Source organism: Archocentrus centrarchus, chromosome 6 (assembly GCF_007364275.1).
Source record: "Archocentrus centrarchus isolate MPI-CPG fArcCen1 chromosome 6, fArcCen1, whole genome shotgun sequence".
Lineage (NCBI taxonomy): Eukaryota > Metazoa > Chordata > Actinopteri > Cichliformes > Cichlidae > Archocentrus > Archocentrus centrarchus.
In genome coordinates, this window is record NC_044351.1 from 2,591,856 (window position 1) to 2,608,009 (window position 16,154).

At 43.5% G+C, this 16,154-nt stretch overlaps 1 protein-coding gene across 1 annotated transcript in view; it reads right to left on the bottom strand.

The window, feature by feature from the left end:
* Positions 1–16,154, bottom strand: part of LOC115781735 (neuronal acetylcholine receptor subunit alpha-7-like) — a 55,146-nt gene that overhangs the window by 11,785 nt on the left and 27,207 nt on the right. The window contains exons 4-8 of the mRNA XM_030731569.1: positions 13,669–13,778; positions 11,500–11,579; positions 8,104–8,271; positions 3,303–3,497; positions 462–548 (exon numbers count right to left, since the gene is read on the bottom strand). Of these exons, the coding sequence (XP_030587429.1) occupies positions 462–548; positions 3,303–3,497; positions 8,104–8,271; positions 11,500–11,579; positions 13,669–13,778 (640 nt within the window). The remainder of the gene's footprint in view (positions 1–461; positions 549–3,302; positions 3,498–8,103; positions 8,272–11,499; positions 11,580–13,668; positions 13,779–16,154) is intronic.

Consider the following 16,154-nt stretch of genomic DNA (forward strand, 5'->3'; position numbering starts at 1 on the left):
TTCATTGAACTCCTCCTACACCTCAATTTGTGCTTTGGCAATCACCAAAGCTGCTTGGCCTGCCACAGTAGTGGCTGTAATAACAGCTTAGACATTTTCAGGACGATCACAGTTTTCTCCTGGCTGCTGCATCTGATCAGCGGGGCTAAAACTGGCACCTATAATCAGATTTAAGGTTGGGTTGACTCTTTATTCAGCCAGACTAATTCTACTAAATTCTTGTCTGTTTTAAAGTGTTAAAGTGTTACAAATACAGATGATGTGAGTTGTACGTATGCCATGACTGTACTGAGAAAGCAGCAGCCTACAGTATGTGACGGAGTTTTAAGAGCAAAGAGCAACAGATTTTTATTGTCCCATAAGTCCGTCACAGGAAAATATTCATCCTGATATATTATGACGATGATACCAGAGATAACCTGATGGAGGATGAGAAGTATCATCCAGGCGGGGGGGCTCACCTATTAGAGGAACAGAGTCTGATGTTGCCGGCATGATCTCAGCTACCAGCAGCATGAAGACGGTCAGAGAGAGCAGCACTGTGATGCCTGCAGACAGGAAGTGATCATTTACACAGAGCTCAGCTTCATGGTTTCCAAAAACTGCTGCTAGCATCAAATTTACAATAAGCAAATATTAACATTTCTTAAGTTCAACAGTGGATCTGATGTCTTTTTATGGTTTAACATCTAGTAAATATAGGCTTTAAAGGAACTGTTGCAGGTTTTGGGAGATGGGTTTGTAGTTTAAAGTGGACCTAATCTGCTCATTTCTATAAATGGGGCTGCAGGTTAGCCTCATCCAGGGCTCAAATTAATCACTATTTTCTGCTCATTCTTGTATAAGAAACTACTTTAAAGGTCGAATGAATGTGCACAAATTCATTACTAACGTTTCACACCCTTCTATACTCACTTATACTGATGGGTTTGGTCTGCAAAGACGGGCACATACACAGATTTTGATCTTGCAGTATGAATTAAATTTAATTTGTTCCCTTCTAATGGAGCCACTGCTTAGGCCTTTGTGTCTTGGAGAGGCTCATAATTAGGAAGCTGCCGTCTCTCGTTGTGAGAATACCGTTAGGATCCTGGTTTCTTCTTATTAAACTCGACCTAACTCGGCCTCGCTCTCATTTCCTACCCCCTGCAGTTCTTTCTAAAGAGACGTGTAAAATGTCCTGCTGAATCTCGACCCGCTGGCTCAGGAAAAGTCGCCCTACACCAGTGGCTTGGATGGACTTTGGGGGATGTGAAGACTGATAGCCTTCCTGACATTCACGTTTGATTAAGTGTGTAAATTAAAGCGCCACTGACAGATGTGGTATCTGCTCTCGTAGCTGGAGGCCTTCTGGCAGCTCTAACTTCCTGTTCCAGTACGTTTTATGGCTGATGAATATCGACTCAGAGACATCAGTCATGTCGGGTTCAGCAGAGGAATCAGGTGTCCAAAAGACATCTGCCAGCCATCGGAGACACCAAAATACTGCCTGGACAGACATTTTGAAGGACCAGCTCAAGCAAATTACATAAACACATTTTCTGACTTCTCTTCCAGCTCTTCAGACATCGCTTTCTCATTTCTGCCTGGATATAAGTCGCCTTCAGAAAGTTCAAAATTAAAAACTTTCACCTGAATGCCATCTTCTCACACACCTCCAGACTATTTTTAACTGCTATTCTTGATTGCTCCCTTGTATCTGTCCCTCTGTGATGGGTGCTGCAACTGCTCAAGTATGTTTATGCTGTAGAAGTGAAGCTCATGTTGGCTTCAGGGTGGAGCACACCACACTCCAGGTCATTTCAGGCTGGATGCCACAAGACATTACAGGAGAACTCTGCACTGACAGTCTCTTCCTGGGGGATAAATCTAGGGTGAACGACCTTGTGAATGTCGGAAAAAATGAAAAGCATGCTTCTGGTTTCATTTCTCAGCTGAAGTGCTGCCTTTGGACTTAGAAAATGTGGACTCCTCAACAGCAAGCTGCCAAAAACTGCTCTGCCATACGCTGAGACCCAATCTCATCATTATGATTCACACCAACGAGGCAAACTGGACGTGATTACAACACATCGTTTCACGACTTTGCTGCTTCATAACAATCTTTCTTTCTGTATTGACTGAACATAATACTAAATGTTCAAAATGCTGCACCATCAGAGCTCAGAGCAAGTGGTCAGAAGAAGAGGAGGGAGCGATTAATGCAAAGAGAAGCTGCAGTCCTAATATTTAACCAAGAGGGGAATGTGGATACATTTAATTCAGGGGTGATTTTCATGTGTTTATTCCCTTTTAATTGTAGACAAACAACACTTTTTATGACTGGTGCAAAATTCAATAAAGCTCCACCAAAACAAGATTCCCAACATATTTTTAAAAGTATTTCTCAGCAGTGCAAAAAAACAAAGTGCAAATCCAGAAGCTCAAACAGGACGTGAACCACGGTCCTCTCTCAGCCCCCAGAAGTAGCACACTGTAAACCTGGATACGTTAAATCTACTTTTAAAAAAAACCAAGGTAACTCGCTGCCTTAAATTGTTTAAGTAATGAAACAGTTGAATAAGTGCAGTGGACTATGTTTAATGTACTTGAGGCCCTTTTGGAATGGAAGCTCTAAGTTGAATGTACTAATAACAGTTTCAGGAGCTGAAGATACTCAGTTTAAGCAATCATTCACCCCCCATTTATTTAACTCAGCCTGTCAAGTAAGCACTACTCCATTACAATTGAACTAAATTGTATGCTCTAATTGACCAAACTTATCTTTTATAGTTCGTGAAAAATTAAAATGTCTCTTAATCAATCCCCCTATCATTTTCTGGGTTCACAGTGCACCAAAGGACATGTAACACAGCCATGCATGAAAACATATATCCACGTTCCAGTAATGTTTTGCAGAGTATTTTTTAGATCGGTGCAAATGTTTCTGCCCTTCATGTGACTGAATGTTACAGACTTTTTTCCATCCTGCTTTGTTTCCTGCCGACCTGCAGTGGGCTCCTCCTTCCTGCTGCCCTGCACACACAGGTGAAAGCCTTTCTGCATCAGGAATGGAAACCAGCTGTGACGGTCCGGTTCAGCTGAAGCTTTCTTCTTGTTAAAAGGACCTTTTCCTCTCTGCTGTTGCCAAGAGTTGCTCATTCTCCATAACCTTGTAAAGTGCTCTTTGCTTCCGTCCACTCAAAACACTCACACATAGTCTGAATTTTACCGGGAACTTCCACCAGTTTTGAGAATCTTTCAGGATTGTGGAAATCCTTTAAGGTAACTGTCGCCATCGATAAAGAGAGCTGAACACTCACCCAGGGAGATCTTCTCTCCGGAGTCAGCGGGCAGCAGGAAGACAAGGAGGGCGAGGGTGGAGATGAGGACACAGGGGATGAGGAGGTTGAGCCCATAGTAGAGCGTCCTCCTTCTCATCACGACCGTGAAGGTCACGTCAGGGTACGGCTCCTTACAGCAGTCGTAGAAGCGCTCGTTCCTCCGTCCAGGAACCTCTGCAATCAAAACAGCAGCAACACTGATGTAGCTGGAGGTATAAAGTAAATAAGTAAACAAATAAACCAATTAAATAGAATTTCAGAAGCTACACAAAAGTCCCTCAACCTTCAAAAACTGAAATAAATAAAACAACAAGCACGTCCAGCAGACAGTGAACTTATATCTCAAAGTCAAACTTTTATTTTGGAAATATTTTTCAACCGAGATGCGAGTCCACCTGACGGTTCTTCAGTGCCAGGATGTTTGCTGGGAACGACTGGGATATATGAAGCCACCAAGCTTTTAGAGGAACCTTTTATTTTATATCAAGACTCTATTTCATCTCTCTTTGAAGCATAAAAGTTTCTCGTTACAGTAACTCGATCTGATGCTGAGGAACAAACAGATCCTGTGTGGGCTTCATGTTCAGTTTCTCTCTGTGCTGCAAAACTCTCCTCAGGCCTGCTTTGGTGTTTAAAATGCTGCCTTAGAAGAAATTAAAGATGAGGCGTCACTACTGGGACTGCTGGGTTGGGCTGTACGTGTGAATATTACGAGGTGAAAATGTTTGATGTGTTTTCTTTGCTCTGTAAAAATGATAAAAAAGAAAAAAGAAGTAGTTCAAAATTGTGTTCAAATAATTTGAAGTAAAACATGAGAATAAAAGATGGTTACGAGGAATGATTTTATGTGCCAGTGCTGGCTGATGTCAGTCTGGCGGGTTTATACTATACATAAAGGTTGGAGACATGTTTTAAATTGCACGGGGATTATGAATCAGTAACAATACTCTGCTGATTGACAAGAATCTGCAGAAGCAGCGCAGAGATCAGAGAGCTCGACTGATGTTGAGTTTTCTTCGTTTTTAATGAGACTTGAGCCGCGCTCTTCTCTTCTATCGATCTGCTGAAAGACTTAGAGGATCCACGCACAGCGCGTCATCTGATCTATTGGTTCTAGTGTTAAATTCATGAAAACATGATGAATGCAGCCACTGCGCAACAGTGTGAGAGAATAATAATAAAGGCAGCTCTTCTCCCACCAAGGCCAGTGCCTTCTGTCTTATCTTAACTAAAGTGATCTGTAAGATTTGAATGCTCACACATCTGTGACGGGAGAGTCAGGAAACAGACGCAGTGGGAACACCACGCGTGTGACGGGGCAGCGTTCCTGCAGTTGAACACGGACCGTCGGCTGCTCGGCTTGCAGGAATGAGACTCTTTCACCTCGGCTGGTTCACAAAGAGCTAATTTACGCCTCCACCTGAGAGGTATTTAAACATTCCCACGGCGTCGTCCCACAATCACGAGGCCGCCTGCTGACGAGGACTGACAGTAACGAGGTCTGCTCGGGTTTTACTGCTGGAATAATAATCGGTTGTCTTAATGTAAGGAACAGTCGTAGGTTTATTTAAAAATATTAGAAACACAATGAGTTAAAAAAAAAAGCACATAACGGGCTAACAACAAAAGATCTTTTTAACTTCTCCTCTATTCCTTCCTCTTGATCTTCAGAAAGCTAAAGCATGACCCACACACACTAATCCCGATGACTTCCTTTTTCCTTTGTTAGGATAAACTTCAAAAAAGTGAAGCAGCGTCCAAAAATTTATCACAAAACTTGTAGCCGCCTGGGCAGCTGCCTTTAGCAAGCTTCACTTCCACCTCTTCCTTTTCTGGTTTTTGATTGATTGCTGGAGGAAGTGGCAGATAAAAACTCCCTGCTCCCGTTTCCTCCCTCTGCTGTAGTGTGCAGTACGCCTGGCTGCATTTCATTTGCCTATACATCGCAACATTGCTCACTACACTGGTTTTAATCTCAGCTACGTGATGGAAGGGAGTAAATGGGAAACATGTTGTTGGGCTTTTCAATTAAGTTCCCTCTCAATGGCCCATTGGCTGAGCTGGAAGCCTCTATGAGAGGCTGGCATTCATTCTGTGCTATCTCCCTGTTCACTTCATACTCTCCTTCCAAACAGAAGAGCTTTGGCTCCCCGGAGACTTTGGCCAATCCTGCACTCATCATCACTCTGCAGCAGCAGCGCTGTAATAGGGAAGAGAGACCATCCGCTGATGTGCAGGCTGCTGGGCCATCTGCAGAGACAACACCAGACTCTGGTTTCTGTTTTAAAAGAGTTTTACAGTTTTCAGGGCCGAACGCACCGGAGGAAAGGTTGGTGGAAGAGTACAACAACAGCACATTCATTAAGACTTCCTAGCTTATGGCATCAGATGTGAGTGAGATAAAACCTGCTGCAGGTGATCAGATCCCAACAAATTAAAAGGTGGGACAAAGAGCACATTTATGTGGGACAATATGGGACATGTTCCAATTGGGGTGATAAGAGGAGCTCTGAAAACAGCTCTGTGCTGGAAGTCATCTGGATGTACCCAAGTCCAGGTACGAGATGATGTTGAAGGGGTATTTTTTAAATGTATTTATTTTTGGCCTTTTATGGCTTCATTTATAGTATATAGTGGAGAGACAGGAAAGTGGGAGGAGAGAGAGATGGGGGAAGACATGCAGTAAATGGCAATGGGACGCAAACCTGTGCCGCCCGCACCGCTGTGAGACAAACACGGTCCTGGGCCGTCTGCCCAGCATTTTGTGTTTAATTTAATTTCCCAGTTATTTCCTAGTTTGTTTTGGTTTTCATTGTTCTTAGTTTTGGCTTTATCATTTGTGGTTTTCTTGTTCCTTCGTTCCTGCTTCCCCTGTGTCTGTGTTCTGGTGTCTGTTTGTCCTTTTGTCGTACCCCTGACCTTCTATGTTTCCATATTGAGTTTTATTCCCAGTGTTGTGACCAGTCTGCGTTTCTGTCCCATGTCTGTGTCTCTGTGCCGTGTTCCTGGTTTAGTCACTTCCTGTTTTATTTTGACAGTCTTCTGTTCCCTGTGCTTTGTGTTTACTTTTGCTTCCCCTGTTATTAGTTTCATTTGCTTCACCTGCTGTGCCCTGATTACCTGATGTGTATTTAAGCCCTCAGTTTTCTTCTGTTCTCTGTCGTGTTGTTGTCTATGTTCCAGTTGTGTGTGCGTCTCCGTTCCTTGGTCCCCCAAGTTTTAGTTCTGGCCTCAGACCAGACCAGTTGATTTAGTTCATACAGTCCTTGTACTCAATAAAATCCTTTAAGTTCGTTTCTCACCTCTTTTATGAGTCCTGCTTTTGGGGTCTGCTTTTCCTGCCTGCCACAGCAACCATGACAGAGACAAACATGGTCGCCTGCTCCACCACTGAGCCACCGTGGCGCCTCGAAGGTGATATTTACATCAGTTTTACTTATTTATTGATTTATTTTTACGTCTATGTGCTGATTCCCAGAAACCTTTGATCCCACATCATATGAGAATTTTTAGGAACACGATTCAACAGACTAAATACAAACTGGAGAGTTGACTGAAACTAACTTTGACACGTCCGCCCATTATTTCTTGTTTCTAGTGTCTTTCCAGTGATCGTTTTCCCGTCATTTGCCTTGTAATTCATTGTGTCAGCAGAAGGAGGCTGCACAGTGGTTGGATTTGATGGATGAATCATAGGCAAGAGAAAAACAAATGTTTATAAATCTCCAGAGCTGCTCGAGTAATCCTGAGCGCTCTGCACAGTCAATGATGCATCAGCAGCATGTGGCCAATCAGACAGCTTAAAACCCTAAACGGTGTCTCATCTGTTCAGGAGGAACCAGGACTCCCCGTGTGTGTCACTCAGTTTTCGTGCTCTCTAGCGTGAGCTGGCTTTTTGTGAGCACTGCGCGGTGCAGAAAGGCCCCTGAGGCGACAGTGGCGGCAGCTCTGCCTGCAGCCTTCAGGTTCATCGAGCTGGCTGGCCTGCAGGGCTGCCACGCTCGGTGGCAGGAGGAGGAGGATTTAATTACGGGCGCATTAATGCTGGATGGGAGCGCTGATATGAAACCCTTTTACTCCTCAGCAGACAGACGGGCTCAGCTGCGTCCGAGCCGCTCTGAGGTTTTAACGGTCGAGTAGACCGCGGGCCGCCGTGCTCCTCTCTGACGTACCATCCTGGATGTAAACTTTTTGAAACTAATTAAAACACTTTGCCTGTTTTGCTACAAACCTGCTGCTGCTCACTCGTCTCATTTGGTAATCTCACCGTGAAATGAGCTCAAAAAGTCTCTTCCTAATATTCGTCCTCCATCTGCTGCAGTCAGGTTAGATCAGGAGTGGTGTTAGCTGTGGAACAGTTTGACCAAGTCTGCTTTCTCCCAACATCTCATTGTCTTTATTCTTATTGTAGATTCATGTGTAAGTCCTGATCATAGATTATGGTCTCAGATAAGTCCTCATTGAAGATGTTGAGCCCTGACGGTCAAACATCTGCAGCCTCAGCACAGATTTACCAGAACAGGACGGGTTTCTGTTTGTCCAGTTTTGGCGAGCTTGTGCTGCGTTTGGCTGACAGGAACTGACCCCAGAACAGAAGGGACCCGAAGCCAAGCAGGCATCTGATTAAGCCTGCTGGCATTGTTGTGGATGAATGGGAGCAAATCCCGCAGTTGTATTCCAAAATAATGAGGAATATTGTTCTTCCAGCAGCAGAATAACTGTCTTTTAGAGAGATATTCTAAATGTATCCTCCTCTTCTTTATGTGAGAAGATGTCTTACCCACAAGGTCCCACTCTCCATTTGCGATGTATCCAGTAATATCAGCCTCAATCATCTGCAGGTCCAGAGACCAGCCGCCGTACGTCCACGAGCCAAACTTCAGGTCGCAGCGCTGCACGTCGAAGGGAAACCAGCGGACGTCGATGTAGCAGGTGCTCTTAAATATTCCTGAAACAGAGATGAACATTCAGATGCTCTTAAAACAAGGTTCAGTCAAAGGTGGGAAATTACAAATACATGTACTATAGAGACATGACAAGAAAACCAGAAAACACAGCTAAGATTACAGTTTGTGTTTGGCACAAAATCAATTTCATATCAAAACACAAAAAACGAACTGGAAAAGCAACGAGATGCACATCAATTTAAACAAAGGAGGAAGAAACTCAGCAGAAAGAAAACAAAGGATAGTTCAGAGGAAAGATGAATGGGAAGACAGCAGCATCTGTGAGCACACAATAAGAAGACGAGCTGTGAGGACGAGCTTCACCGACTGGCTCATTTTACACTTGCAGAGAAAAGAAAGCAATATAAGGAAGTTATTTCAGATGTAAACAAGAAAACGAGCGCGGCCTCCCTCTGAGAATCAGATCAGTGCTGTTTGCTTTCCATTAACTCTGCGCAGATCAGCTGGGGAAAAAAGATGAATGTTTAATGATCCCTGGGGAGGGATCAGGACGCCGCTGCAGTACAAACTAACAGCCTGCAGCGAAGAAGAAACACAATTAAATATGCAGAACACCTGAGGCTACAGTGTGAATGCATGACAAGTGTTGGGATAAGACTTGGGGGGAAAATATGGATTGCAATTTTATATGAAGCAGCGGGCTGGAGCTGAAGTTGCACTGAAAGGTATTTACAGTAAATACAAAATGCTCCTTTCTTCACATTTAAAATTAAATCAGAAAAATTTGCATAAAATTGTGTTTGATGATTTGGAGGAAGATTTTGACTATTTTATCCCCGATTTGATTTCAATGAGCTGCATATCTGACTTTTCTTAGGAACAGGGTAACAAAGCATCACAACCTGCAGTTCCTCTGCCATCCAGCAGAGGCGCCACAGTGAGTCAGTCCCCATAGACCCCAATGTTAAAACTCATAAACATGTTTACAGCCTGGTACAGAAACTGCTTTGGTCTCTGTGGCTAATTTCTCCCATCATAACGGGGAGGATGTTTCTCCAACTCACCTGTTTAAATAAAGATTGCATTATTAGGGGCGTGGCCTCTTTGACTGACAGGTGCATGGCGACACAGGCAGCTGTACCTGCTAGCGGTCTGCTGGGCTTCACCTCAGCTGTGAAAGAGTCACGAATTAACTGTGATTAAAGACATTTTTTTGGGAAGCTGAGTTCAGCCTCACTGCCACACTGATAGACCTGCTGAATGAAGAAACCACTTAAACAGAAGCTGTCTGACAAAGTGCAGCAGCTCTGAGGCCACGGCCGTCAGGGAATACCGTTTCCACAGCCTTCGGCAAACTCACTCAAATCCCTACGCTCACCCATTTTTCCTGCTTCTAACACATCAGCTCTGAGTTCACCTGCTCCCTGATATATCCCACCCACTAACAGGTCCCACGATGAAGAGATAATCAGAGTTATTCACTTCATGTCAGTGCTCATCATGTTATGCCTGATCAGTGTATATCTGAGCCTGCATGTATAATTTAGAGCCTGTGTGGATCAGAGAAAATACAAAATCAATTCAAAGTTGTTTTTTAAAGTCATTAAAGATGTATGCTGTCCAATCCTTGAATCCTGGATAAAGAACAGCTCAAAAAAACATTAAAAGCTCAAACTGACCCTGACATTCATGCTCACGATGAGAGGATGGAAGCTTCTGACCGCTGCTGGATCTCCCATCATCGTTTTTGCTTATTTTTCTGTCACACTTTTATTCAATCATATCTTTGTTACTGCTGGAGCTCCAATCTCACGTTTCCTGTTTTAGTTTAATCATCAGAGGTTTGAGTAATGTGCTCCAGGACACTTCAGCAGGACTATTGTCTCCATCATCGTCGCCTCCTCCAAACAGCACCCCTGGCTCCACTAATCAGAGTCAGCTGTGAACAGAAGCCTTTAATGGCTCCTGAGTTCTGATTGGCTGACGGCTTCCTTTCTGTTCCTGGCTGATTATAGTTTGGCTTTAAATCATCTGCAGGTTTGTATTGTTTGTCTTTTATTGTCTATTTTTTTCCATTTCACGGAGCTCTTTGTGTCTGAATCATTTTAAAAACATCCCAGAATCATTGCAGAGTTTCTGTCTTTAATCAGCAGCTGCAATAAAAACCAAGAAGAGTCTCAGGTTGTCAGTCACGACCATAACTCCTCGTGACCTCAGGACGTCCCCCCCCCCCCCCCCCCCCCCCCCCCCACACACACACACACACACACACACACACTCCATAAAACTGCTTTTCAGAAGAACCTGTATTTCCCTCGGGGCTCGGAGGACTCTGTCACTAAAAGTAGAAAGAAGTACATGATATTTACTGGGCTCTGTAAAAATGTCTGTAGACAATTATTTTATACCTCTATAAAATAAGATTTATCTATCCAAGAAAAACATTTTTGAATTCAAATATTTTGTGAATCTCAAATTGAAAGCACTGTCTGTGTAGGACATGGTAATGTGGGGACGAGGGTTGCTGCTTCCTGCCGGCTGGGCCATTCTTGGGCACTTGGGCCCTGTTCTCAGCTTGCGCTGGGGCGGCCGGCCTCTGGCGGGCTCGGCTGCCCGCTGCCTCTGGTTCTCTGGTGCTGTTGCCCTTCGGCCGTGGGGGCTTTTGCTGGGGTGGTTTTGGGGTGTGGTGGATCTTCTGGGTCCTTCTCTGTCTCCCTCAGGCTTCCGAGGAGCATCGCTGCAGCTTCTCACCCTCATTACCAAGTACGTTTCATGCAAACACACAATACACAGACACTTTCACTCACAAAGCCAGATTGTGCGCTTGTTTCTGTTTTTATCTTTCAGGTGCTGTTTGTGCTTTGTTACACAACAAAGGTAACCAATTAAATGTGCTCTGTTTGCTCACTTAAGATGGACGGGTTCAAAAATAAAGCACTCTGTACCAAAAACATCAGCGTGACTCACACGGGCTGTTTGTACCCTCGTCCTGCTTCTACCATCAGACTGTGAACAACAGTGAAACCTTTTCTACAGACTCATAAATTTAATTTGAATTAAAAATGTTCCCATCAACCAAAGTTCTGTAAAGTCACTTCAACATGATGGACTCACTAGAAGCGCAAACATCTGTAAAGACAATGATAAATACTTCTTAAGGAAAGCACCTGGACCATTAAACAGCTGGTACTAAGCTGTCATCGCTCCCATAAATGCTTCAGATTGAGCAAACTGTACCTATTAATAAGGAAGGTGTGTGTGTGTGTTACCTGGTGGCAGGTACTGGCAGTAGCCCGTGGAGTTGACCAGGATGTTGGTGTGGAACGAAGCATCGAACCTTTCATCAGCGCTGTGGCAGAGACAGATTCACAGTCAGGGTCCAGAGCTTTGAGTAAATCACAGTTTCATCAGCACCTCAGCAGGACGTGCAGGTTTGCTCTGTATCTGTGAGGTCGCCGACAGACGTAACCCTGAATTTATACCTCTGACCTTGAATAGAAACTCTACACTAAAACATAAACCATGTCTCCACAGAAGAAAATGAATATTTAAAAATGTCCACTACTTCTTACAGATGTCCTCACTGTCCTAAATATTTCATCTGCAGCGATGCTTCCTCATGCTGGTTGTGCTGCAAAGCATGATTATGAGCTCTTCACGATTTACCATTTTAAAAATCTGAACTTTATCCTTTTCTAGGGGCTCATTGACTCAATGACTTTACAAAAATGCTTTAATTAAATGTCCTTCTTTCAGAGCTCAGACTTTGAGAAGCTCCTCGCAGCTCAGCTGCTCCTCGGTGCTGAAAGAAGCTAGCTGAGATGGCGGAAAAGATAAATCTTTCAGGACTTTCCTGTGAAGGTTTTATTGTTGGAACTAATTGGAAGGAGAGCACAGAGCAGACATAGAACATGCTGGGAATATAAACCAATCATCCACAACAATAAAACCCCCTGACTTAATTATGTAGGCCCCCCTCATAACATAAAACACTTTGGAGCCACAGGGGTGTGGACATGGACCTCTTGGACCGTGTTGCCCAGGAACATTTGAAGCAGATAGCCCGGCTCCTTTGGAGTTGGGGCGCTCCTGTCCAGGATATCCCGCTGATGCTTGTTCGGATCCGACGAGTTTAGAGGCCCGGCAGAAGACTTGGGCTCTTTGTCAGGTTCATTTATCTGCTGCTGAAGGTAAGTGTTGGGGTTGTTACTCGAAAAAAGTAAGATATTACATATTACTCATTATATTTCTAAAAAGTAATGCAGTACATTCCTTAACTGCTCACCAGAGAAAGTAATTTGTTTCATTACTTTGTTGTTTCTCTGTAACAAGATCTGAAATGCATCGTCACATAATTACCAGTTCACAATATGGACCTTTGCACGTGCTCGGTCTTCAGAAACATTTTGGTGAGTAACGTCTACATGAATGTTCTTCCCAACCTGTCAGTGCTTTTTAATGCTGCGGCTAATCAGCATAAGCTGTAAAAAGAAATAAATACATCTAAAAATACAACACGGCTTCCATAAAAATGATCATTTACTGGCAGAAAATTACTAGTGCACCTTTTTAATGATTTTTTTTTAGTGTTGATCCCCCCCCCCCAGTCTGGGGAAATTAGAGCCATTTGCCAATAAAAGCAGAATATTGCAGATGTATCAGTATCAGTGAATATCAGAGAAACCAAAGGAGTCTGCTGCCTCAGAAGAGCTCTCAAGGAAGTTTGCTGTAAAAGTTCACCCAGTGCCCAATAATCAGTCCTGTAAGCTGGGCCCCTCTCATTAAAGCCAGCCAAGTCAATATTCCCTCTGACAACCTGCCCCCCCCCCTCCACTTCCCAGGATCAAACTTTGCTCATGAACACTGCTCAGCTAATGAGCTGAAATGCCACCCAGCAGAGAGGCTTCCACAGCCCGCAGCCCTGATGTTCACAGCGAGAGGACCTATCTTTGGCATCGATAACAGGAGGGCCGAACGGGCTTGTTTACTGAATCAGGACAGCAAAGAAATGAAGCTCAAACTGAGAGAGTCGTCTCTGGCTTTGAGCGGAGCATCTCACCATGAAGGAAAACATGTTCGGTCCGCCTGGAGACAAACTGATTTCAGGCTTATTGATTTCTTGTAAAAACACTGTGAGTCCACAGGAGACGGCCTGATCCTGATGCTCCATCTCCTTTCTGACATTTTTCATTGTAAGAAGAAAACTCAGGACCAAAAAACTTTAGCTTATACGTCCTGGTGTGTGTCATGCTCCAAACAGATTACTGAGAGTCTGACAGGCATGAACAATAAAACACGTGACTCCAAATCATGCCACAGCTCCACAGCTGACAAACACAATAATACATTTTTCTGTGACAACAAAAGACAAAATAATCTCCCGTCAGCTTCCTTGCTGAGCGGTTCTGCTGTCAGTCTGCAGCAGAGAGGTTGTGTACCTGTTGTACAGCAGGATGTCGGGCCTCCAGATCTGGCTGTCGGGGAACCTGACGTTGGTCACACCTGGATAGTCAGACATGTTCCACTGCAGGTAGAAATCTGTCCAGTACTGCAGACACATACAAAAGCACAGTGTTACCAAATGTTGTGACCAACCTCGAACCCAAACAAATCCGTTCCTCAGAAACAGGCTCTTTATTTGGTTTTCTGTGCAGATGAAAATTAGGATATAAAGGATATAAAACACATTTTCGATGGAAGATGTTGGACTTGAAGCTCCTCTACGTCAACAGCAGATATTTTTAGCCCCCTTCAAAAATCAGTCACTACTGTAATTTTTGCAGTTTTTCCCGGGCTGCTATATTACCATAAAGATTCCCCATTAATGGCTGAATACAGTGGAGCACAATGATGGATAGCAGACATGCTAACGCTGTGTTTGATTATTGCTTTCCATGCTCCAAAAATGGGGCAACTTTGCAACACAGATCCAAGACTTAGATCGATCTTCATTCATGAAAAACTATGTTAAACAGTAAAATTAAAGTAATTGGTCATGATTTATGACCGAAACGGTTTCCACATCCAAAAGACATCAATGGAAAAGTTTACACATGGCAACACTAGACTCCAAGTGACGGCCGTCTGCATCAGGAGGATGGATTGAACAGTCATTTTCAGCACAGAGCTCCGTGCTTTGCACACAAATACATAAATAATAGTGGAAGGATTATTTTTGTACATCAATGACTACTGTTGCAGTATTTTAAAAGAAAGAAAACACAAAGTATACTCTCAGTATTTTTATTTGATGAGGACCTTCAGGTCATTACAGGCAAGTCCAAACGATGTGTCCCCCTCTTACATTCTAATTACACAGTAATACCACTGCTGCAGGTTGTTATAGACCATCGAAACTCCCAGTTTTATTTCCATTTAGCTGTCTGTATGAGAATGATGCAACACACACACACACACACACACACACACACACACACACACACACACACACACACACACACACACACACACACACACACACACACACACACACATCATGGAGTCCAGAATAATGTCGTGGTAAGGAAGTCAGTAAAGATGATGGGGCTGCTGGCCTCCTCAATCATGGACTCCAGCTCCAGCTCAGCTACAAGGAGGGTAAAACAGCCGGGAGCTGCAGACCACAGTGCCAGCTGTCAAGGTCGGCTGTGCGGAAGGCAGAGGATGGACCCAAGATCCAGGATTCGGAAGATGAGATGAAACTCAAAAACAGTTTTATTGCTCAGCTTTAACACGATACAAACTCGTAAGGAACAGGTAGTCAGAAACTATAACTCCACTTCGAGCAGCTCTTACTTCTAGAAATATGGCCAAATTTATTAACCCTCCTAAAACCTGACTACCCAGGGTTCATACCAGGAAGCAGAGTTGCAGTCTTACACGCCTCTCTGCAGCTTCTCTCCTCCTGCCATCCCCCTTTACTATATAAAGCACATTGAGGCGACTGTTTGTTGTGATTTGGTTCTATATAAATAACACTGGATTGAACTGCACAGTATTATTGGTCTGTATTATGGAGTATCCTAACTTCCTTTTTTACATTGTAATTAAATCATATTATCAGCACTACAGAGTATATTACGGTTTCCTAAATGCCCCTTTTTACACTTTATTTACACACAGTTAGCTAAAAAAAGGAAAATGGATTACATTCTTTACCCCTGAAAGAGTGATGAAGTCCGTCAGAATCCATCCTATATCTGCAGCTTAAATACAAAGCTGGGATCAGGATGTGATTAGTTTAGCTTTGTATGAAACTGGAACAGCTAACCTGCTCCATCCAAGGTAAAAACACTCAAAAACATCTGTAAAAATCATCGAAGTCTGCTTTATGTCGCTTCTCTCTGCGGTTTAACAGTGTGGTGTTAAGTAGTTTGTCTGAAACATTCATTGTGGTGCAGCTGAAGCTTTGGTTTCTCAGTAAACTTGTAGCTGTTAAGCTATTATTTTAACAGTTCTGCTCTAACCTGAACGCGGTCCTGTTCCTGAAACAGGTTTAGTAAAAACTTATTTTCATGAAGCTTTTACACTCGTTCACTCGTCAACAGGCTGTAAGGGCAGAGACAGCGATGATGTCACGGATTTATAATGAGGCAGCTGCAGCTGTCAGACTGTCAGTCAGTTCCTCTGAAACATTTACTGTAGTTACTGTAGCATCACTGTTACATCACACTGATCTGGATGAAGCTTTAGACACTGAACACACTGATCAGTGATCAATGATCGATCGTTGGTCGTGTTGGAAAAGCTCACTGATGGAAAAATGTCTGGATCTTAGAGATGATGTGAATGTTTGAGTGAAGCTGAGGCTGAAATGATTTGAAGACTGAAAACTGAACTAAATGGATTTAAAGTGACTGAAATCAACATTTTGAAAGTTGTGCTGTCTGAAATTCAGAGTATGAATCTCCACATATTTCCACTG